At 42.4% G+C, this 22,802-nt stretch overlaps 1 protein-coding gene across 2 annotated transcripts in view; it reads right to left on the bottom strand.

The window, feature by feature from the left end:
- The window catches only part of KLHL5 (kelch like family member 5), a 48,053-nt gene that overhangs the window by 19,301 nt on the left and 5,950 nt on the right, over positions 1-22,802 (bottom strand). The window contains exons 1-5 of one of the 2 annotated variants that reach the window (XM_058193194.1): positions 19,451-19,857; positions 15,678-15,860; positions 10,071-10,207; positions 3,942-4,138; positions 201-413 (exon numbers count right to left, since the gene is read on the bottom strand). In XM_058193194.1, coding sequence (XP_058049177.1) covers positions 201-413; positions 3,942-4,138; positions 10,071-10,207; positions 15,678-15,860; positions 19,451-19,842 — 1,122 coding nt within the window. In that variant the 5' untranslated portion in view covers positions 19,843-19,857. Of the gene's footprint in view, positions 1-200; positions 414-3,941; positions 4,139-10,070; positions 10,208-15,677; positions 15,861-19,450; positions 19,858-22,802 lie in introns of those variants that run through there. The other variant, XM_058193193.1, reaches the window with a different exon arrangement.

Here is a 22,802-nt window from a genome sequence, read left to right as displayed (position 1 = left end):
TGGCCTTCTCTCGGGTTGATGATTCAAAAATCGTTTTTCTAAATTCAGAAAAGACATGCGCGGTTAGAAGGCCTTAGAATTATTTTTATTTTTTTTAAAAAGGAAAACTCTCCATGTAAGAGACCATTAAGTGGCGATTTCTTAAGTTATTGAGAGATCTGAAGACAGATGATGGGCTGTAGGGAATGTCATTTACTCACCTGTGGTGCCAGTAAAGGGAGTCTGATGTATGCTAAGAGATTACTGAGATCTTTCTTCCGTTGTTCCAAATCGTGTTGCACCCAAGTGAGCAATGCATTAAGAATAGTCTCTTCGCTAGGAATGTTCATATCATCGCTAGCTAACAGCTTTGCAATTTCAGTGGCCGGTAACAGGAGGAATTCTTGGTTTCTAATGACTTCCATGAAGTGCTCCTAAAAATGATAAGAAGTATAAATAAAACCACGTGTTCTGACCTAGGCTTCCCCATATAGTAAAAACCACACAATTAGTCCCAAAACCCTTTTTTTAAAAAAAAAATTAACAGCTGTGAATTCCTTTCATTCACAGCAGGTGCTGACTCACCAAGAGTTTATAAATAGTCCAACAGAAGTCTGCCACAGTCCTTCAGAAAAGGCTGGTAAACACCCACTTTTATCTTCTTTGACACGCTGCTAAAGACCTAATTGGCAATTATCTTGGCCACACGGAAACACAGAGTCAAAAATGGAGCTTCAAAGTACAAACCAACACCATCCACAATATTGCTTCCTGCAAAGGCCCACATGCCTTTGCTCTTCCTTTATGACTTATGGAAGGGGCCAACCATCTCCAAGCCTTACTCCCAAGTCGCCCCTTTTGTTTTAACTGTACTTGCCTTCTGGCAGCTCTGTGCATGTGCACACTAGAAACAGGCTCCCCCTATTCCTCTGCCTCTCTGATGTTCCGACTTTGGAGGCTCCGGAGTCCGCACATAACTCCCAGATGGCCCTAGCCCCCTCTCTGCCTCTAACACAGAGCCCTCGTCCGAGCCTTCCCCAGGCTCCAGGACTGGCCCATGTTCCTCCCCAGCCTCCTCACTCTCTGACTCTGCTGCCAGCTCTATAGGCTGCTGGCGGACCACAACACCACACGTATATGAAACGGAGGGAAAACCTGGATCCATATATTATCCATTTGATTTTTTCAGTCTTCTTTCTCGTTCACTGGTATGACAAAGGAGATTCCAACCAGCGCTCGCTGACCCAGTGAAAATAAAAATTCACCGGGGGGGGAGGGGGGAATTGATCTGCAAAAAGTTTTACTGAGCCTAAATATTCATCCAGAAAAGATCAATCAAACTGAACAGCCTTCAATATATTTCTTTACATTTATATTTAAATTGATCAGCGAAATTTTTTACCAAGCCTAAATATTTCATCCAGAAAAGATCAATCAAACTGAACAGCCTTCAATATATTTCTTTACATTTATATTTAAATTGATCAGCGAAATTTTTTACCAAGCCTAAATATTTCATCCGGAAAAGATCGTACAAACTGTACAGCCTGCAAGGTATTTATTTACAAGGGAGAATGCGACTATAGAGGAGAGAACGCAATGCAATGCAAATATTTTGCAAATAAATATTTGGAAGGCTGAACGGTTTGTACGATCTTTTTTGGATGAAATATTTAGGCTTGGTTTGTTTTGTTTTTTAAAAAAAGGAGCAAAACTCATTTAACAAAGATCTTACTTAACAACAGAAATCTTGAGCTCAGTTGTGTTCATTAGTGGAGGAGTCCCTGTAGTGTCGGTACCCACATTGCAAAAAAAAAATGAGGGCAAAATGGCTTTAAATTTTTTTGATTTCAAGGAGCTTTTAAGCAAATGAAATTAGTAGGGATTGACTCTAATTGAAGATTCAATTGGCCTACACATTTCTGTACTGTTTCCATGGCAACGTATATTTCCAGCCAAAGGAAGTGCTTCTATGGTGCTCCTTATTACTAAAATTCAATTTCATGTCTCTGTTGGAATTAAACCATTTTTTTTTTTCCAAAAGGCCCTGGGAAGAATTGATGTAGCACAACTAATTACTCTGGAAAATCGCTTTTTAAAAACCATCTTAATTTAAATTTTATTCAACTCACACTGTTAAAGGCTAGAAGAGTGGCTTTGTGGTTTTTGTTTTCTCTTTCAATGCCAATAGCTTTGAAAGAGGCTATTTCCATGGTTTTAGCCTTAGGGAAAATGCTATAATAAATTAATAAAGGAGAAAGAAAAATATCAGTGATACAAAAGAATAGCAAAATCTTGTATCGGAAATCACTGGGGGAGTAGTAGTTCAGGTGTCAAAATTTATATTTTAGTAATATACTAGTCCATTACTTAAAATCATCAATAGGGGCCTCTGTGGCTCAGACTGCGAATGCTAATGCAGTCTGTTATTAACAGCAGCTGCCTGCAATTACTGCAGGTTCTAGTCCCACCAGGCCCAAGGTTGACTCAGCCTTCCATCCTTTATAAGGTAGGTAAAATGAGGACCCAGATTGTTGGGGGCAATAAAAGTTGACTTTGTATATAAATATACAAATAGAATGAAGACTATTGCTAACATAGTGTAAGCCGCCCTGAGTCTTCGGAGAAGGGCGGGATATAAATGCAAAGAAAGAAAGAAAGAAAGAAATTGTTATAATAGAGTTTTTAATTTTTCCAAAATACTACTGAACATGTCATCATGTTTAATTTTTTTGGGAATTTGTATAGATTTAAGCAGGGTTGAAATGCTCCCGGTTCGCCCGATCAGATAGCGATGGTGGCAGGTGGTTCGGAGAACCGGTAGCAAAAATCCCTGCCCTCTCCCCTTCTTGATGAATGTACCTTTTATGTACACCGAGAGCGTATGCACCAAAGAAAAATTCCTTGTGTGTCCAATCATACTTGGCCAATAAAAAATTCTATTCTATTCTAATTCTAAGAAAAGGAGGAGCTAAAAAAAGCTCTTGATGATTTGAAGATAATTTCTTCAGTGCAAGAACTCACAGGGATGTCTGAACAGTTATTGTTCTGCAAAACGTATTAGCAGGATTTGGATGTATGGGCAGCTCACACAACTTAAATAACATTCTGCAAAGAAAAAGATGAGTTTGAATAAAACTAGTGGGTGTCTCATGTCAAAATTTTCCAAGTTTGAAGCTACTATAGCAGGAGTTTAGCAAACGTCAGAATATTTAAGCCACTGAGCAGATTTATCACTTTGCACTGCTTTAGATGCTATTTGAATTTTATCCTAGTACACATACCTTGCAGCTGTTATTCATTTCAGGAAAGCTCTATATGGCTGTTCTATACTGGGATACATGCCACAACTCTGTGCAGCTCGCAAAATAAGAGAAACCCAAGAACCGTAAAACCAGCTTTTAAAAAAATCCACCCTGCTATTTGATTAATATGTGATTAATATTTATATTGACTGTTTCCCTATGACTATCATCAAGTGTTGTGCCTTATGATTCTTGACTTGGCTAATAAAGAATTCAATTCAATTCAATTCAATTCTACTCTATCCTATTCCTATTCCTATTCTACTCTAATTCGTTCTGTTCTGTTCTATTTATTCCTATTTCTATTCTAATTCATTCTATTCTATTCTATTCTATTCTAATTCATTATGTTCTGTTCTGTTCTGTTCTAGTCTATTCTATTCCTATTCCTATTTCTATTCTAATTCATCCTATCCCATCCCATCCCATCCCATCCCATCCCATCCCTATTTCTTTTCTATTCATTCTGTTCTGTTCTGTTCTATTCTATTCTACGAAAAACCAAGGATTAAGAGGGATTCAATGCTCTCTTCTACATCCTTTGAAAATAAAACAGAAATCTTAATAAACACATCTAGGATAATGATGATGATGACGACGACAATATTATGGGATGCTTTTCACATAAATAAAACAAACATTATAAGAACTGCATACCATGGTGTAATTGTGGGCCACTTTGTGCAAATCTGTGCAGCCCTGGGCATCAGCGAAAGAACGGATTCCAAGGCAATTTGAAGGGTGAAGCTGCTTCATTAAAAACTTGCAGCAAGCTTCTACCACCTGAGACAGCTGAAGAATACAAGCTGTAGACAGCAGGCATTCAATGTTATCTTCCTTTAATTCGAGACGACCTAGGATGGTTTAAAACAGAGTTACTAGGCATGAGGAGTCGAAAGGCCACAGTTACCCAATCAAACGGCTCATTATGGTTTAGACAAGAATAAAAATAAGAAAAACCCACAGACGCTTCAATTGATTTCCGCATTTTGGAAATCTGCCATCAGAGGTTTTTAGGATATGGAAATGAGAGCCTTACTATCGTTTATAATGCTATTGTTGTGTTCCACCAGCAGCCCACGGAGCTGGCAGCGGAGTTGGACAGTGAGGAGGCTGGGGAGGACAATGGGCCAGTCCTAGAGTCAGGGGAAGGCCCGGACAAGTCCTAGAGTCAGGGGAAGGCCTCTGTGTCGGAGGCAAAGATGGGACCAGGGCCATCTGGGAGCGATGCACAGACTCTGGAGAACTCTAGAGGCGGACAGCAGACAGGCAGAGGAACAGGAGCCTGTTCCTAGCGCATGCCTGCGAAGAGCTGCCAGAAAGAAAAAGCAGCTAAAGCAAAAAGGACGAGTAAGGCCAGGAGATGATTGGCCCCTCCCATAAGGCTTAAAAGAACAGCAACGGCTCTTGGGCTCTTTGTAGGAAAGCAACGTTGCTACATGTTTCTTGTCAGTGTCTCTTGTTTCTGAACTTCGTGGGGCTTTGCCAAGAAAAGCCTTTGGCAGGGTGCCAAAGAAGACAAAGGTTTGTGATAAGGCCGAAGGACTTTTTCTGAAGGGCTTTGTCTTGGAATTAATTGGGACTAAGCTGAGAATGAAATAAATCTCAGCTGTTCTAATAAAATATGTTTGTCTAGGAATGATTGTGTCTGGCAATAGCTACTTGGGCCTGGGTCACAACAGCTATAAAGTTGGTTATTGAGACAGTTGTAAGAAAAAGCTGAAATACGGATTTGGATAATCACCAAGAAATGCCACAGATGTAAGAGGCAGACAGGAAAGACCAAGAAACGTCTAGAAAAGGGGCAGATGAACAAAACTTGAGCACTTCTTTCACCTAGAATTTTTTCAGGTTTAAGTACTACCTTGACTTGTATTCCCACCCCCCAAAAAGTGTCATTTTTTTCCCTAAAGAAAGGTTATATTCCAGAAATTTCATCAGCCTTTAGCAATTTTGTACCAAAAGTAAAAACATCCAAAGAAAAGTCAATTAAAAAAAAAAACAAATCTTCACCGAGTGACATTTTTCTATTGTACGTAGCAAGTGCACTTTCCTGAGCAAACCTACTATAATTCAGATAACAATAAACTACTTTAGGAGCATAAACAGTATTTCATATTAAGCGTTGCATAGATTTCAACCCAACCCACTTCTTATTTCTTTCCCCAGAATGTTATTTCTTTGATTCAGCCTGAAGAGTTGCGGACTTCAATTCCCAGAATTCAGCCAGCCATGCTGGTTGGGGAATTCTGGGAGTTGAAGTCCAAAAATCTTAAAATTGCCAAGTTTGGAGAGCCCTGCTGTAGGGTTTTCAATGGGTAGGCAGTTGACATGCAGTAATCAGACAAAAACCTCAAGGAGGAGCATGTTAGCATCCGAGTGATGAATGCAATAGCAGTGGTACTTGTCCTAGGGGCTCTACTCCATTGTTTCTCAGCTTCAGCAGCTTCCAGATGTGAGGACTTTAACTGCTAAGATCCCCCAGGGAGCCACGTTTTAAAAATTGCTGAGGTTGAGAAACAAGGCTTCATGGAACAAATGGCCCCACCCGGCAAATCATTTGGATCCCAGTCAAACTGGAAGAGACAGAAACAGATCCACCGATCTCTGGATGTGAACAAGACAGCAGGCAATGTGCTCTCAGTCGTTAACATCGTTTGTTCACTCATCGTGGTTGGTCCCTTCAGGAAACCACCCATCTGAGTGGTTCCTTTTCGCTTCCTCCTCTAACTGTCCTGTTGCTAGTAGACCATCTACGTATTGCTTCTTCCCGCAACGGTTACTGGTTGTTGCTGTTTTTTGTTTTTTTTTAAATTTGCATTTATATCCCGCCCTTCTCCGAAGACTCAGGGCGGCTTACACTATGTTAGCAAATAGTCTTCATTCTATTTGTATATTTATATACAAAATCAACTTATTGCCCCCAACAATCTGGGTCCTCATTTTACCTACCTTATAAAGGATGGACGGCTGAGTCAACCTTGGGCCTGGTGGGACTAGAACCTGCAGTAATTGCAGGCAGCTGTTGTTAATAACAGACTGCATTAGCAGCCTGAGCCACAGAGGCCCCCCTACCTGGTTCTAGGTAAGGCCTTTTCAATGTTTTTCCTGTCGCTCCCTATATATTTATAGAGTAGGGGGAAGCTGGTACTAGGGGTTGCGTCAATACTAACCATGTGGCACCAGTGTCCACTAGGAAGGGGATAGCTTTGCCTCCAATAACTATACTGACCATAGGCTTATTTCCTTTTTGGAGGTTTACTGAGCCTGGTCGGCTTCAATCCCATTCCTCCACCTCTGCCAGACCCATGAGAGGGGGCTTTGAAAATCCTACCTTTTTGCCCCGCCCTCTCACGCTTTGGCCTTGGCCACCCCTGAAGTTATTTGCAAACCTTCCCTTATTCCCCACTTATTCCCCACTGGTGCCATTTCCTTATCCTTTTCTGGGCACTCCCCTTTCTAGTGTCCTTCCTTTTTACACACTGGTTTCGTCCCAGAGTCAGTCCATAATGTCATCCCCTGCCAGCACCCCTCCCTCTAGGCATCCCTTTTAATGCAACAGTGAGCAACTCTGCCTTTCTCTTTATTTTCTGGTCCTTTTCTTTCCCTCTTCCTTTTCCCTGTCCACAAACGTCTTTCTGGCTACTATCCTGTGAGGGTGACCTGACAATTGCCCCCCTTACCTCACCCCCTTTTCCCTCTGGGGTTGAGGCTGTTGGCAAAGAGTCAGCCCCTACGGACTTATCTAGGACCTCAGGCACTATCTGTCGTGTCCCACTCCTCCACTGACGACCGGGTCAGGGAAATCCGAATCAGGCGTGCCTCTGCAGCTCTGCCAAAGTCCCAGCAAAGTTCTCGAGGCAGGCAGGAGACCAGAAAGTGACTTCAGCAAGATAAGGTAGACTTTGCCTGACTCAGAGAATGCCAGAAAGCAGATCCTTTATATAGGCCATGGGGTGTGGCTCCATGACTCAGCACTTATCCAGGCCTGCCCCTCCCTTCCTTCTGTCGCCGCCGCCTATCAATTCTTCTGAAGCGAGGGTCACTCCAGTCTGCAGCTGTTGGCAATTGACCTTCCTCAGGCTCACATGCTGTGGGGGAGGGGTCTAGTTGCTCCGTTTGCCTGGGCATGGAGCCAGGGCTGGGGGCTGGAGGTACTTCTTCTTCCTCGGCCTGTCTGGGCATGGAGCCAGGGCTGGGGCCAGGAGGCATACTAGGACATTCCTCAGCGTTTAGAAGCAGATAAGAAGGCCCCGGCTGCGGTGAAAGCGGGCGAGACACAACACTACACCTTTGGTCTCGCACCCCCTACTTTTCCCCAACCCTTAAATTCTGGGGTAGAAGCTTTTGGCGAGATTCCTGTTTTCATGGACCTATCCTGGACCCCGGGCTCTATCCCAACCAGGCCCTTGTCCTCTCCACTAAAGCCTTCCAAAAATTGGGAGAGGTGGTCCAGCCCTACTGATCCTCCTTCCCTTTTTGAGGATCCTGATGCTGCTAAAGACTCATGTGGTGGTGGTGAATATGGTGGTAGGTGAGGTAATTCCACTGGGCAACTAGGTATGACTGGGGGGGTGGTTTCTTAATTTTTTTTCTTTTTTTTTCCTGAAGCACTATTTGATGGACCTTTAGGGCTAATGATGTGTCAAAAGCTCCTCTTTCTTTGAGGCCATTCTGCCTCGCAGAAAGTTTTCATTTTCTGCTTACTCCACTTAATCTCAAAATCCTGGGAAACATGCCCTGCCTTGAAGTTTTTCAACATACACTCCAAAGGACTACTTCCTCCTCCCATTTTCCTCCCAGGGTACCAGACAAAGACAATTAGGGAACGGGAAATTGAGAGGAACGTAAGGGGTCCTTTCCTTCTCAAGACACACAGGGGAGTTGCTTTTCTGTCACACACTTGACAACCTCCCACCTTTTCCTGTTAATGGGGGGGGGATCAGTCCCCCACCACCATCTCTTTAGAAGGGAGGGTGTTAACCTTTTCCCCTTATACTTGCCTGCAGGCGTCTGTTCTCCTCTAACCAGGTGTCTCTGGTTCCCTTGGTCTCCTCCTTCTGGTGGTTCTTGTGATGGTTAGTGCAACTATCCCACCTTAAACCAGTGAGAAATCCCTCGGATCAAAGGTCCGGTGGCGCCACTAAAGGGATGTTCTCCCTGGCCCAACAAGGCCGAGGCAGTGGACGAACTCACCACTCAGAGTCCCAAAACTCCTTCTCTTCTTAGGAGAGGGGTAGTTTAAGACCCCAAGTCCCATCTGGGGTGCCAGAAATGTTAGGGGAAAACTTACGTTTTCAGTGGAAGGAGAGAATACCACGAAGGATTGGAGAAACAAGAATTATTTATTTAATTATCTGTGCAAATAGATACAGACTTCCACTCACGTGGAAAAGAAAGCCTAGACCCCAGGCACTTCCCAAGCATATTCTTTTATAGTATTTGGTACAGAAAGTAGCAAATAGGAAAACACGAGGTGATACGTAATTGGTTTACAGTTAACTTGACCATATATGGCATTATCATACATCTTTCAAGTCATGAGACATCCTCTAACACGTGTCACTAGTTACTTTCCTTACCCTACTCTTACCCGGTATGTTCCAGGGGTTAAGATGTACACAGTTACAGTACGTACAAATAGTTCTTTCAGGTTGCAACATAATTCTTCTGTCAAGCTAGATAACTTCTGCTTTCCCACACACAGTAATGTTCCATAATTGATACAGAGTTATATGATTATAAAGACTACCAAGAGTATATCTTTTGGGGGTCGGGGTTACACAGGTATTGGGGTTCCCCCTACATTGTGACCCAGGGCCAAGTAAATAGTAGGAAACTCAGTCTGTGAAAAAACAAACAAACTTTATTCGAACAGCTGAGAATTACTTCGTTCCCAGCGTCATTCAACTCAAATTAAAGCAAATTCCTCCCAACATAAATTCCTCAGTCCTATCGCCAACCTTGGTCCAATTAGGCAAACTGCCAAAGGCCTTTCTTGACAAACATTCAGAAGTCACAAAAATAAATGCAAGACGTAGATGAAACAGAAGACGAAGCTACCAACATTGTTTTCCGGCAAAGCCCAAATGCCGTTGCTGGTCTGTTTTAAGCCTTATGGGAGGGGCCAATCATCTCTTGGCCCTACTCCCGAGTCGTCCTCTTTGCTTTAGCCCCCTGTGCATTTGTGCGCATCTCCTGCAGGCACACGCGTGGCAGAGACCAGAAAATCAACTGGCCGGCGGGAGCCGCATGCGCGGCGGAGCTGAGCTGAGCTGAGGCGAAGGCTCACGTGCCCACAGAGAGGGCTCTGCGTGGCACCTCTGGCACGCATGCCATAGGTTCGCCATCACAGGTATAGGGTCTCCTGCCTGAGCAGGGAGGGTCGGACTAGAAGACCTCCAAGGTCCCTTTCAACTCTGTTCTTCTATTACATCTTGAAGCTTTTAAGAACTGCTTTAGAGAAACATAAAATAAGATTCGAACATCCCAATGTTGGGAGATGGTTTAAGGGAAACGAATAAAACAACGTAAGTAGCGCATTTATTAATATTCACATTCCTTTGGAAAAACGCTTTCAAGTGGTTTGAGTAAAAGCACCCTTTTATCCCTCTGAAATTAGCTTAAAACACAAACACACACACACCAGGCCTTGCTATCTCTAAATCAGTATTTATGGCTATTATTATAATTCACACCCACCGTATGCAAAGTGGGGAATCTTCAGCTTGGAACACGAACCATAGAGTTTAGCCTTTGCTTGGCTTTCAAAGCGATGGCTTTTACCTGTATACGCGTACTGCACCAGCGCCCATAACGCATTGGGTTCCACGCCTTCCATTTTGATTTCTTCTTGCCTGGCCTCTCGGACATCGTTAGTAAACATGGCTGCAAAATAATCCGAGACCGAGGACAGCACCAACCTGGGCCCGCGTGAAACAGGAGGGAGACAAGAGAGAAGGCAAGCGGCGCCTCAGGTTAATTTGGCAGTCTGCTTATAAAAAAAGCATTTTAAACAGCAATCCGTATATATGAAGCCCTCAGTACAATTAAAATCGCGGCGTTCTTTGATGCAATCTTTTTTATTAAGTGTGTGTGCGTGTATGTATGTGTAGGGCAATATATTTTTCTTTTGAGAGCGGGCAGCAGAATGTCATTTTTTTAGTGTGTGCCAGTGTATTCACCTCTTCTTCTTCTTCTCCTTCTCCTTCTTCTTATCATCATCATCATCATCATCATTCTTCTCATTCTTATTATTTTTCCTCTTCCTCCTCTTCTTCTATTACTTCTTCTTCTTATCCTTCTCCTTATTATTCTTATTCTTCCTCCTCTTCTACCCCCTCCTCCTCTTCTTATCCTCCTTATTATTCTTATTCTTCTTCCTCCTCCTCTTCTTCCTCCCCTCTCCTCTCCCCTCCTTCTCCTCTTCTCTTCCCTTCCATCTCATCTCATCTCATCACATCTCATCAGTGGTGAAATCTGAACCGGTTTACTACCAGTTCGCTGGCTGCGCATGCACATGCGTATCGTGCGCCAAACGCACACTTCACGCGCAATACACACCATGCCCAAATGCAAGGTGCCCGTGTGCACATGCGTAGTACACGCCAAAAGGAGGCATGGGGTTAGTAGATCAACGCGCCGGGGGGGGGGGGAATGATCAGCTGTGGTGTGCGATTTTCAGAGCCTTTTTTTTACTTTTAAAAGCATTTTTTTACAACCTATTCGGCCAAACAGATTGTAAAAAAATGCTTTTAAAAGTAAAACAAAAGGCTCTGACAATCACGCTCCACAGCTACTGGAGAACCGGCAGTAAAAAAAATGCTAAAAAAGTAAAAAAAAAAAAGTTCTGACGATTGTGTGTCGCTCACCTGATCGTCAGAAAAAAAATTTAAATTTTTTTTTACTACCGGTTCGGACAAACCGGACCAAACCAGGAGCATTTCACCCCTGCATTTCATCTCATCTTGTCTCTCTTATGTCTAACTGTTTAGCCTTTTCTTTCTTTTAAAATTACCTAGAAAACTAGGACAACAAGGAAAGCCAAGCCATGTATTCTGTATGCTCGCTCAGAGTCACCCATGCCTTGCTCACCTCCCCGGTTGGATTACTACAACATGTTCTACCTGGGTCTGGCATTGAAGACTGCCCGTAAATTTCAACTGCCCCGTAACATGGCAGTGGGCACAATAATGGGTATCCCTAAGTTTGCCCATGTAACATCTTTGTTGGGAGAGCTGCACTGGCTTCCAGCTTCCTTCTGATTGCAATTCAAGGTGCTTGTTATTAACTTTAAAGGCCTCTACAGCACACAGCCAGGCTATCTGTGGCACCATCGTTCCCTCAGGGCCGGAAGAGCTCAGACTGGTAAAGCCTGTTATTAAGAACACAGTAGCCTGCAATTACTGCAGGTTCAAGCCCGGCCCAAGGTTGACTCAGCCTTCCATCCTTTATAAGGTAGGTAAAATGAGGACCCAGATTGTTGGGGGGGCAATAAGTTGACTTTGTAAAAATATATACAAATAGAATGAGACTATTGCCTTATACACTGTAAGCCGCCCTGAGTCTTCGGAGAAGGGCGGGGTATAAATGTAAACAAACAAACAAACAAAACAACAACTTCCACACTTGTTTTATGTTCACTTTAAGGATCTTCTGTATTAAGATGTGACTTCTACCCCAGTATTTTTTTGCTTTATCACAGTTCGACTGTTCTGTCTCCCCTTGCCTCCATCCGAGCGATGGCTTAATTAGCTGGCACTATCAGCTCTGGCAGCAAACTAGCGAGCGTCTGCCAAGTGTCTCTGTTATCTCCCTTGACACCGATGAGTCACCCAGGAACAGTACTTCAGCTCTAGTTAATCAGTTGATTTGCCTGCTACGAAGAGGCACAGCAGCTCTTGCTGCCTTTATATCCTGTGGGGTGTGGCTCCATGACTCAGCACTTCCTAGGCCTGCCCCACTCCTGCTTCTGTTGTTCCCGCCTCTCCTGCCTACGAAACCTAGGATCCAGCCAGGCCTGATTGCCATCAGCTGGGTCTGAAGGCATGGCCTGGGGGGGGAAGAGTCAGGGGACGGAGGCCTCGTTATCTCTTCCACCTGGCCTGCCTCTGGCTCCTGGGTGCTCCCAAGGTAAGTCTTGATGGCCCTTCCCCCTCACTTTCCAAGTCACTTTCTGGCAGGGGGCCCGTCTCGGGGGGGGGTGCAGACACATCCATCATAAATAATAAACAGTCTTTATTCTTTCCATTTACATTTCCAACATTCATTTGAAGTACCTTTATACATTCTTGACAATTTATCCGGTGTTAAGATACCTTCTACATCATCCTGTAGAAATTTTCTTTTGGGTTATCATTTAATGTAGATTTTAAACGTTGTGTTTTCCCATTGTTCAAGTTATATCCAAATTTCTTTGCTCACTGAACCATACAATGCTTCACGTACTCGTTCTCCCAAAATTCAATTTCAATACTATTTTACAAACCACAGCAATAACATAATTACCGCTCAATAGAATTTCCAATTCATTTTTGACAAAATCAAATCCATAGGTTGTTGCGGTTTTGTTTTTTTTGTTTTTTTAAAAAATCTACTCGTCTTACCAGGTCACCTAGGGTGGGCACACTCCTGGTCCCTTCCCCCTAATACAGGTAGCCCTCTAGTTAAGGCCACAATTGAGGCCAAAATGTCTGTTGCTAAGTGAAACATTTGTTAAGTAAGTTTTGCCCCTTTTTAACCACCTTTCTTGCCATGGTAATTAAGCGACTCACCACAGTTAAGTTAGTTAACATGGTTGTTAAGTGAATCTGGATTCCCCATTGACTGTGCTTGTCACAAGAAGGGGATCAGGTGACACATACACCCCCGGGGACACTGCCACCGTCATAAATATGAATCATTTGCCAAGCGTCTGAATTTTGGTCAGATAACTATAGGGATACTGCAACGGTTGTAAGTGTGAAAAAAATGGTCGCAAGTCATTTCTTTCTGTGCTGTTATAACTTTGAACGGACACTAAACCAACTGCTGTAAGTTGAGGACTACTTTTTTTTATTTATTTGAATTTATATCCCGCCCTTCTCCGAAGACTCAGGGCGGCTTACACTATGTTAGCAATAGTCTTCATCCTATTTGTATATTTATATTTATATACAAAGTCAACTTATTGCCCCCAACAATCTGGGTCCTCATTATACCATTTTACCTACTTGTATTGCCATCTGATGGAAGCCAGGAAGGGGCCTTTTCCCGTGACATCTTCCCTAAGGGCCTTAAAGATCTGGTTCCACGCAGCCTCCAGTGCTGGGAGATTAGATGAGTATGGGGTATGTGCGCATGGATTGGTACCATCTTTTTCGTTTTTCGTGTTTTTAATGTTGTATGTTTTAACCGAGTGTGTTTTGCAATTTTAAAAACAGTTTTATTGGGAGCCGCCCTGAGTTGCCTGAAAAAACTAGCTGCCGTATTTGAAAGAGGGGTCAAAGAAACCATCTGTGTCCAAATTGACACACGGACACATAGAAGGGGAGGGATGTGACATCTACAACACAATCCTTTCAGCAGTTCCAAGAAGGCACCACACCCATTTGCAAAACTCAGATGAACCTGAGGACACAGATATACCTCCAAGTGGCCTCAATGACTCTCTATACTGCATGAGTCAAAAAGAGGGCCATGAAAATATTTACAGACCTCTCGCATCCTGGACATAAACGGTTTCAACTCCTACCCTCAAAATGACGCTATAGAGCACTGCACAACAGAACAACTAGACACAAGAACAGTTTTTTCCCGAAGGCCATCACTCTGCTAAACAAATAATTCCATCAACACTGTCAGACTATTTACTGAATCTGCACTACTATTAATCTTCTCATCGTTCCTATCCCCATCCCCTCCCATTTATGACTATATGACTGTAACCTTGTTGCTGGTATCCTTACGATTTATAGATATTGTTTCTTTTATGTACATTGACAGTGTATGTGTTCTGTCCCCACTTCCACGTCACGGAGAAACGCGAGTTTCACAGTCCTTTTATTGACACAGGCCTGATTCTTCTGTAGGAAGCACAAGGCTTGGCAGCGACTGTGCAGAGCCAAATTCTGAAGTCTTAATCTCAGGCAGAGATAGAAGTCTCCTGTCCCAGTCCCGTTGCCAAGCTGACAGGAAAGAAAGGCCTTTAACTCCCGATCGACCGAGCTGCAACACACTCTGGGTAGTTTTTTGTCCGTCACGAAGCCCAATGGCAGCTCCACCCGCTTTTATCCCCTATGGGGTGTGGCTCCGTGACTCAACACTCTTTGAGCCTGCCACTCCTTTTCCTCTGTTGTGCACGCTTATCTTTACGTCGCTGCCTGGGATCCAGGATTGATCGTCAGCAGCTGGGAATTGGGGCGTTGCCAGGAATAAGGAGGAGGGTCCGGGAGAGGGAGGCTTTGTCAGCTCCTCCTCCTGGCCTGCAGCTGGAACTTGGGGCGGTGCCAGTGAGGAGGGTCCTGGCGAAGGAGGCCCTGCTGGCTCCTCTCTCTCACTCTCATGGAGGAGAGCAGGCTCGGGGGCCGGAGCCACAACAGTATGCACCAAGACAAATTCCTTGTGTGTCCAATCACACTTGGCCAATAAAAAATTCTATTCCATTCTATCCTATCCTATCCTATCCTATCCTATCCTATCCTATCCTATCCTATCCTGATGCAAATGGCCAGCTGTCTGCAAGGAGCATAAATCCTTCCCTTCCCCACCATCCAGTCAGAGCTGAAGAAGCTTCTTGGATGAGAACATCCATGACCTGGATGACTGAGAAACTCCATTCTCTTAAATGAAATAGCAATAGCACTTAGACTTATATACCACTTCACAGTGCTTTTACAGCCTCTCTAAGCAGTTTACAGAATCAGCCTCTTGCCCCCAACAATCCGAGTCCTCATTTTACCCACCTCGCAAGGATGGAAGGCTGAGTCAACCTTGAGCCTGGTGAGATTCGAACTGCCAAATTGCAGGCAGCCGGCGGTCAGCAGAAGTAGCCTGCAGTACTGCGCTCTAACCACTGCACCACCGTGGCTCAAATAAAATAAGTTAACAGAAATAAATGTACAAAAATTTCTTTTAAAAGGACAAAGGAGGGGTGTTCTTGTTGTTTTAATGAAAGATTTCTGAAATGGGTAACAGTAGTCGCCATTATGTAAAGACTGTTAACATTAACGATTTTGTTATGGTACCAAAAAAATCAATACGCCTTTCGGCTTTTCTGTTGATAGCTACCAACGACAAACAAGCACACAAGCAACAAGCCATCCTTGGAATCACTAAATGAACACGCTTCGACTGAATTATTCATATTATTGTTTCCAAAGGGACGACGGCTAAAGGGATTGAACGGATGCTTACCTGTGTGCTGGAATCCGTCGATCTCCTGCCACCAATACCACATCGCACAGTTGCTTGTGCCTCAAGTAGTTTTCCATTTTTTTAAAGGTTTGCTCTGCATGGTTGAGTGCTTGAAAGAATTCATCAGACGTACAAGGCTCCATCGGATGACACGGCAGGCGAGTCTCTCCGCTATGGGTAGTTCTGGAAAATGCAAGGCATACGCAAATGGATTAGAAAAGGAATTTATAGTGCGGGTTTTAAGACAAAAAGAAAATGCATTTCCTTTCCCTCTTCGACAGGCTCTCAAAAAGCTTCAAGGCACTGACACTTTGTCAAAAGACTCTATTTTATTAGTCGCTGAACTGACGGGAGAAGCTTTCAAGATTCACGGTCTTTATGACATGTATTTTTGCATTCCTGCCCATCAATGCGCTGCGCGTGGATGGGAAGCTGAAAATAACAGGGTGGCATCTGAAGAGGCTACGAAAATTATGACAGAAGATGAAGTGCAAGGCTGCTGTTGTTGTTGTTGGGTTTTTTTGCACCGAAATACATTTAGAGACTCACTGATGGTTCGACTGCACGCAATCTCCAAAAGGCCGAGAAACATTTTTTTTCTGAGCTCCAAACCTCAAGCCAACTGGAGAACATTGAACTGGACAATCTGTTCAGTTCAATGGTTTCCCGTTGACCCAGGAAAGTGGGTCAACATTCAGCGAAGTTGCAATTAATGGTGCTCGCGTTTATAGGATCATAATTACGTTTCGAAATTAGCAGGCTATAAAGAAGATGTATAGGCAGTTAGGAGGAAAAAAGGCCGCCGCAGTTTCTTGTTTTATGTTCTCCCATCAGCCAGGAGAAAAGCAGGAAAATGGTTTAGTTATTAGCTAATGACCCAGCCAGGATGTCTGTGAAGCTAAGACTTCTGTACATCCACCTAAAGAAGTACTTTACTGATTGGAATTCATTAGAGGAAGATTTTATTAAGGTCGGCGAAGACATTTTTCAATACACATTTCAAAGCATCTCATTTATTTCATGAGTATCTCTTGAACCGATACATTAATATTTGAGAAAACTGAACTTTGGATTACTGTACACGAAGTACCTAAACACTGTAGGGTCCTTGATTCTCTGTGAGGGTTGGTTGTTTTCTTACAGACCTTTAATTACCCAACTAGGTAACTTCATCAGTGCTGGTAGGAAGGCTTACTCTCATTTTATAGGTATACTAGCTTGCCCTGTCAGTGTTGGTGGCAGTGGTCTTGAGTTTTAAGTACAACTTTAAGAAGTTTTTTAAAAATGGAATAAACAGCCGAAGAATAATAAGAACTTTGATTTTAGAGTGTTACAAATGGGTTAAATTTAATCTCCAGTTAAATTTGTAATAAGGTTTTGGAAATAATCCCACCATTTTTATTTTTTTAAATTCATATTTGTTTTTTCTCATTGTAATTATAATCTTTAATAAATTTACCACAACAAATGAAAACAGTGAGTTGTAGTAAAAAAACAAAAAACCCAAACCAAACCAATGTTATAATCTAAAACTAAGCTACAATTAGAAATAATTTAAGCTTAAACTAAGACAGAGCATAACTCTGCTCTCAAAATTAATATGTAATTAACCAGGATGAGCCCCGGTGGCGCAGTGTTTAGAATGCAGTATTGCAGGCTGCCTCCGCTCACAGCTAGGAGTTTGATCCTGACTGGTTCAAGGTTGACTCAACCTTTCATCCTTCCAAGGTGGGTAAAACGAGGAACCAGATTGTTGGAGGGCAATAGGCTGACTCTGTAAACCGCTTAGAGAGGGCTGTAAAGCATTGTGAAGTGGCATATAAGTCTAAGTGCTGTTCTGTTGACTATCTGACGTACAAGTCTAAATAGAAAAATGCAAGTACTGGTCATACTTCAATATATAGCAATAGCACTTAGACTTATATACCGCTTCACAGTGCTTTTACAGCCCTCTCTAAGCGGTTTACAGAGTCAGCCTATTGCCCCCAGCAATCTGGGTCCTTGTCTTACCGACCTCGGAAGGAGGGAAGGATGAGTCAACCTTGAACCAGTCAGGATCGAACTCCTGGCAGTGGGCAGAGGCAGCCTGCAATACTGCACCCTAACCACTACGCCACCACGGTTCTATAAATTATGTGGTATTCATATTATACCTATGAATACCACATAATACAGGTAGTTTTCTTTAAAACATTCATTTTGATATCATGGTATTATTTGTATAGAAATAGACTATCTCTCCACAGCAACCCTAAACCGATATATTTAACAGCGCACTAAAATCTAGTAAATGCAACACAATCTATTTATGCCTGACATCAGCATTAAGTGCTGATATGATCAGAAGAATTAGGACAGGTAGTCCTCGAACTTACAACAATTCACTTAATGACCATCCAAAGTTACAAAGGCACTTTTGAAAAAAGTGACTTATGACCATTTTTCACACTTAACAACCGTCGTGGCACTCCATGATCATGTGATCAAAATTCAGATGCTTGGCAACTGATTCATACTTACGACCGTTGCTTGTCCCAGGGTCATGTGATCCCCTTTTGCGAACTTTTGACAAGCAAAATCAATGGGGAAGCCCGATTCATTTAACAACCTAACTTATCAACTGCTGGGATTCACTTAACAACCGTGGAAAGGAAGGTCATAAAATGGGGCAAAACGCACTTAACAAACGTTTCATTTAACAACCAAAATGTTGGGCTCAATTGTGGTCGTATGTCGAGGACTGCCTGTAATTTATTGATGTTCAAAAGAAAATAACTTTCTGCTCCATTAAAGAAATGTTTTATTTCTGTATATCTGTCATTTTCGACAATGTCTGTCGCATAAAGGGATCGACATGTGATGGCTTTGCTCTCTTTTTAAACCACCAGTCCTTGACACAATATTAATGTTTGTACAATTAAGAAGAACAAAGGAGGTGTAATACATTTTAGTTCATGTACCGAGCCATACATAATTAATCTGTTCAGTGTTCAAACTGCATTCTAATGATAGCAACTACTGTCGTACCGGCTCTCATATATCTGTATCGTATACAATGAACAAAAATAAAATAAGAATACACATTTTCTCTATAAAAATAGAATTAAAATAAAGAAAAGTACAGTACTAGAATGCAAATATTCTAGGATAATGGACTTTCAAATGCAGTTGTTTGTACATGTGTTCAGAACGAAAGCTACTTAGCCTAATGAGACTTACTCTCAGGTAAATGTGCATGCTACAGCCACACAAAGTTACATTTAAAAAAAAAAAAGTGACAAAGAGAACTCCAGCTATATATTCTCTACAATGTGATGCCTAACCTGGATTTCGCTTCAGCAGGAGTCTGAAATAAATCCTACATTACTCTCCTGTTCTAAAATCCAGCAAGGACAAAATAAAATAAAATAAAATAAATAAACCGTCCTAAATACCAATCCAGATTACAATTAAACAACAAAATAGAAAATATCTGGCTGCCAATTTTAGCCCCCTTTCTTTCTAAAATCCTACACATTCATCTTAGTCCCTTTTTTTCCCCCAAGACATTTTGAATACAGATTAGCCATTGCTCATCTGTATTTACTCAGGCAGATTACTTATTGTAATGTAAAAAATTTGCATTTTTAAAATGCTGGTGAGCAACCCAGAGTTTTGGCTGCCCAGAATTTTTGCAGCTTTTCAATGACGGAACAAATATATATATATATTGAATGAATGGGTTTCAACAACTACCCAGCGCGGCTCATTCTGAACAATGAGAAAGCAACGACCTGCGTGGAACGAGGGTTGGTACTTTTTCTTCTTCAGCGGCTCCATCCTCAGCATCTGGATCCTCCAGCAGATGTGAATTCTGGATGCTCTCCCTGGTAAACTCCAAGGTGGGCACTTCCGATGTGGATGCCATTGGCCGAGAAAAGGGATTGGGCAAACCAGGGGGCTTGGACCTCTGGGAACCGACAGATGCCAAAGAGGGCAGCAGGCTGTTCGCATTTAGAAACTTTCTCCCACCGGCGGCAGCTGCTGCGGGGTATCTTCTGTCCCAGAAGTCTCCTTCGCGACCGACGTTAGGATGAGGAGGGAGCTGCTGCTGCTGCTGTCCAAACCACCTCCATCTGAGCTTTAAAAGCTGCTTCACGTCAAATTCTCTACGCGAGCCAGACATCCTCGGGCGAGAGCAAGCAATCGTCTAGGCAACGGGCACAACCAGCGGCGCACAAAAGGATTGGTGCAACCAACCAGGAGGAGAGAAACACATGGTCTGCCTGTACAGAGCTCGCTTTCTTTCTTTCTTTTTCTTTCTTTCTTTCCTTCCTTTTCTTTCTTTTTCTCTTTTCTTATCCTTTCCTCCCTCCCTCCCTCTCTCCCTCCCTTTTTCCTTCCTTCCTTCCTGTCTCCCTTCCCATCCCCTCCCTCTGTCCTTCCCTCCCTCACTTTCTTCCTTCCTTCTACAACCAGCACTCAGCATAAAGATTGGTGCAACCAACCAGGAAGAGAGAAATACATGGTCTGCTGTATAGAGCTCCTTCCTTCCTTCCTTCCTTCCTTCCTTCCTTCCTTCCTTCACCAGCTGTCAGCATAAAGATTTGTGCAACCAACCAGGAAGAGAGAACTACATGGTCTGCCTGTATACTTTCTTTCTCTTTCTTTCTTTCTTTCTCTCTCTCTCTCTCTCTCTCTCTCTCTCTCTCTCTCTTTCCTTCCTTCTTTTTTCTTTCTTTCTCTTCTTTTCCTCCCTCTCTTCCTCCCTAATAAGACTGCATCTAGATAAGTGGCATTAAAGTTAGGAAATCCTCTTATCTTAACAGGAGGAAAGCCTAATTGAAAGAAAATAATGAAATGGGAAAAATGCCTTGCTACTTTTATCAAGAGTTAAAGCTACACAAAGGCAGGAACCATGTTATGTTCTTGCCTGTGGTTTCATCCTCTTAACATTAGCTTTCAAGGAGCCCTAGTTTTAATTTAATTTAATTACACATGCTGAAGGAGTGGGCTAGGGAGGCAGGGAGCTACGATTTTAAAAGCCAGCAAAACATGTTGCTTTTGTAAAGACCTTGCATATAAAAACAGAATTTGAAATGAATTAATTGTAAGTCGAGGACTACCTGTATAAATAATCTTTTAAAGCTTTTGAGGAACAGCTGACAAAAGAAATAACAGACCGAAAAGCCACACAGAAAGAAGATGGAAGCAAATGCAGTACCTTATGCAGAACACAGAATAACAGAGTTGGAAGGGACCTTGGAGGTCTTCTAGTCCAAGGGTCTCCAACCTTGGTCCCTTTAAGACTTGTGGACTTCAAGGTAGGAGACCCCTGTTCTAGTCCAACCCCCTGCTTAGGCAGGAAACCCTACACCACTTCAGACAAATGGTTGTCCAATCTCTTCTTAAAAAACTTCCAGCATTGGAGCATTCACAACCTCTGGAGGCAAGTTGTTCCACTGATCAATTGTTCTAACTGTCAGGAAATTTCTCCTTAGTTGCTTCTCTCCTTGATGAGTTTCCATCCGTTGCTTCTTGTCAGGTTGGCTGACTCTTTGCCAACAAATCTACTTACTAACCTCTCTGGTGGGCCTGTGGTATTTTTCCTGGGAAACCCCCTTAGCTTTCTCCTGAAGTTTTCTTCACAGATTGATTCCTGTCAGTCTTCTCCCTGTGGCCCAAGCTCTGAAGGAATCGGCTGAGAGATTTTTGGAGAAGACTGAAGTGAGGCACTTTGGACAACTGCCTTTGATTTTGCACCATAAACCGGCTTCAAAAGAATCCAAAGTTTTCTTGACTGCAAAGCAGGTCTTCAAAGCTTCATAGTACCCAAATGTTTTATGTCCAATCTGGCAAACATCCAAACTACAACACTGCTCCTTTAAACAAGGATACAGAATATTTCTAGAGCAGAATCTCTTTGCCAAAAATGGATAGAACTGAGATATAAGCTAATCCTTATCAATAGAAGAGAATATACATAACCCAGGATCGAACGGAGAAGCCCTTGTAATTTGCTTGCAACCATCTTGTTTGCAACTAATAAAATATAAACTAAGCTTATATTTAAGCTAAGTAAAATATAAGCCATAAACCAGGGGTGAAATGCTCCCGGTTCGGGCCAGATCACCCAATCTGGTAGAGATGGTGATAGGTGGTTCGGAGAACTGGTAGCAAAAATCCCTGTGCCCCCCACCATGCCCAGCTGAGCTGCACAATCATCAGAGATTTTGTTTGTTTTTTTAACTTTTAAAAGCATTTTTTCTTCAGCCAAAAAAATGCTTTTAAAAGTAAAAAAAAAAAAACTCTGATGATCGCAGGGCTCAGCTGGGATCATCAGAGGCTTTTAAAAGCATTTTTTCTACAACCTCTTCGGCTGAAGAGGTTCTAGAAAAAATGCTTTTAAAAGTAAAAAAAAAAAGTTGGCCACGCCCACCCAGTCACATTACCCCCCCCCACCAAGCCATGCCCACAGAACTGGTAGTAAAAATTTTTACATTTCACCACTGCCATAAACTGAATAAAAGCTAAGTATACTTTAATTCAAATTACCTTTAGTAAAAAAATCAAAGTAGCTAAATATTTCTCAAAATAATGCTTGCTCTTTAATGCCATTTAATGTTTGTGTCTATTCACGTAAAAATATTATGGCTTATCTCCTTTGAGATTCTCTCACAAGTCCGAATTTTCAGATCACCAATGTCCATTAAAAAGTAACATTCAAACAGCAATTAAAAATCTGCATTTTAGTCTAAAACAACTTTCTACCCAAACATTTACCGTAACAAATCGGACGTTCATAAACACTCTTAAAAATACAGAGGCAAATTTCAAGCACGTTAATATCTTCCATGTGTTTTCATTCCGTAAGTGCAGATATATTTTGGACTACTCATCATGTTTTACAAAGATTGCATCATTTCAATGCAATAGTGAGTTTTTGGGATCAAGGCTTGGCCTGCACGTAGCTGCCATAGACAATTTTCTCAGTTCATTCAAGACAATTTATTTCAGACTTCATGATCAAAACCATATTTACTTGACTACAAATTCCACCCCCCAAAAAAACCCCAACCCCACAAGTACAAGTTAGATGCAATTAAACGTATTTAAATGGAGCAATTATATGTTCCATTTATCATA

The sequence above is a fragment of the Ahaetulla prasina genome, chromosome 8, assembly GCF_028640845.1.
Source record: "Ahaetulla prasina isolate Xishuangbanna chromosome 8, ASM2864084v1, whole genome shotgun sequence".
Taxonomy (NCBI): Eukaryota; Metazoa; Chordata; class Lepidosauria; order Squamata; family Colubridae; genus Ahaetulla; species Ahaetulla prasina.
The sequence above is the reverse complement of the archived record's forward strand: the minus strand, read 5'-3'. Positions and strand labels throughout refer to the sequence as shown.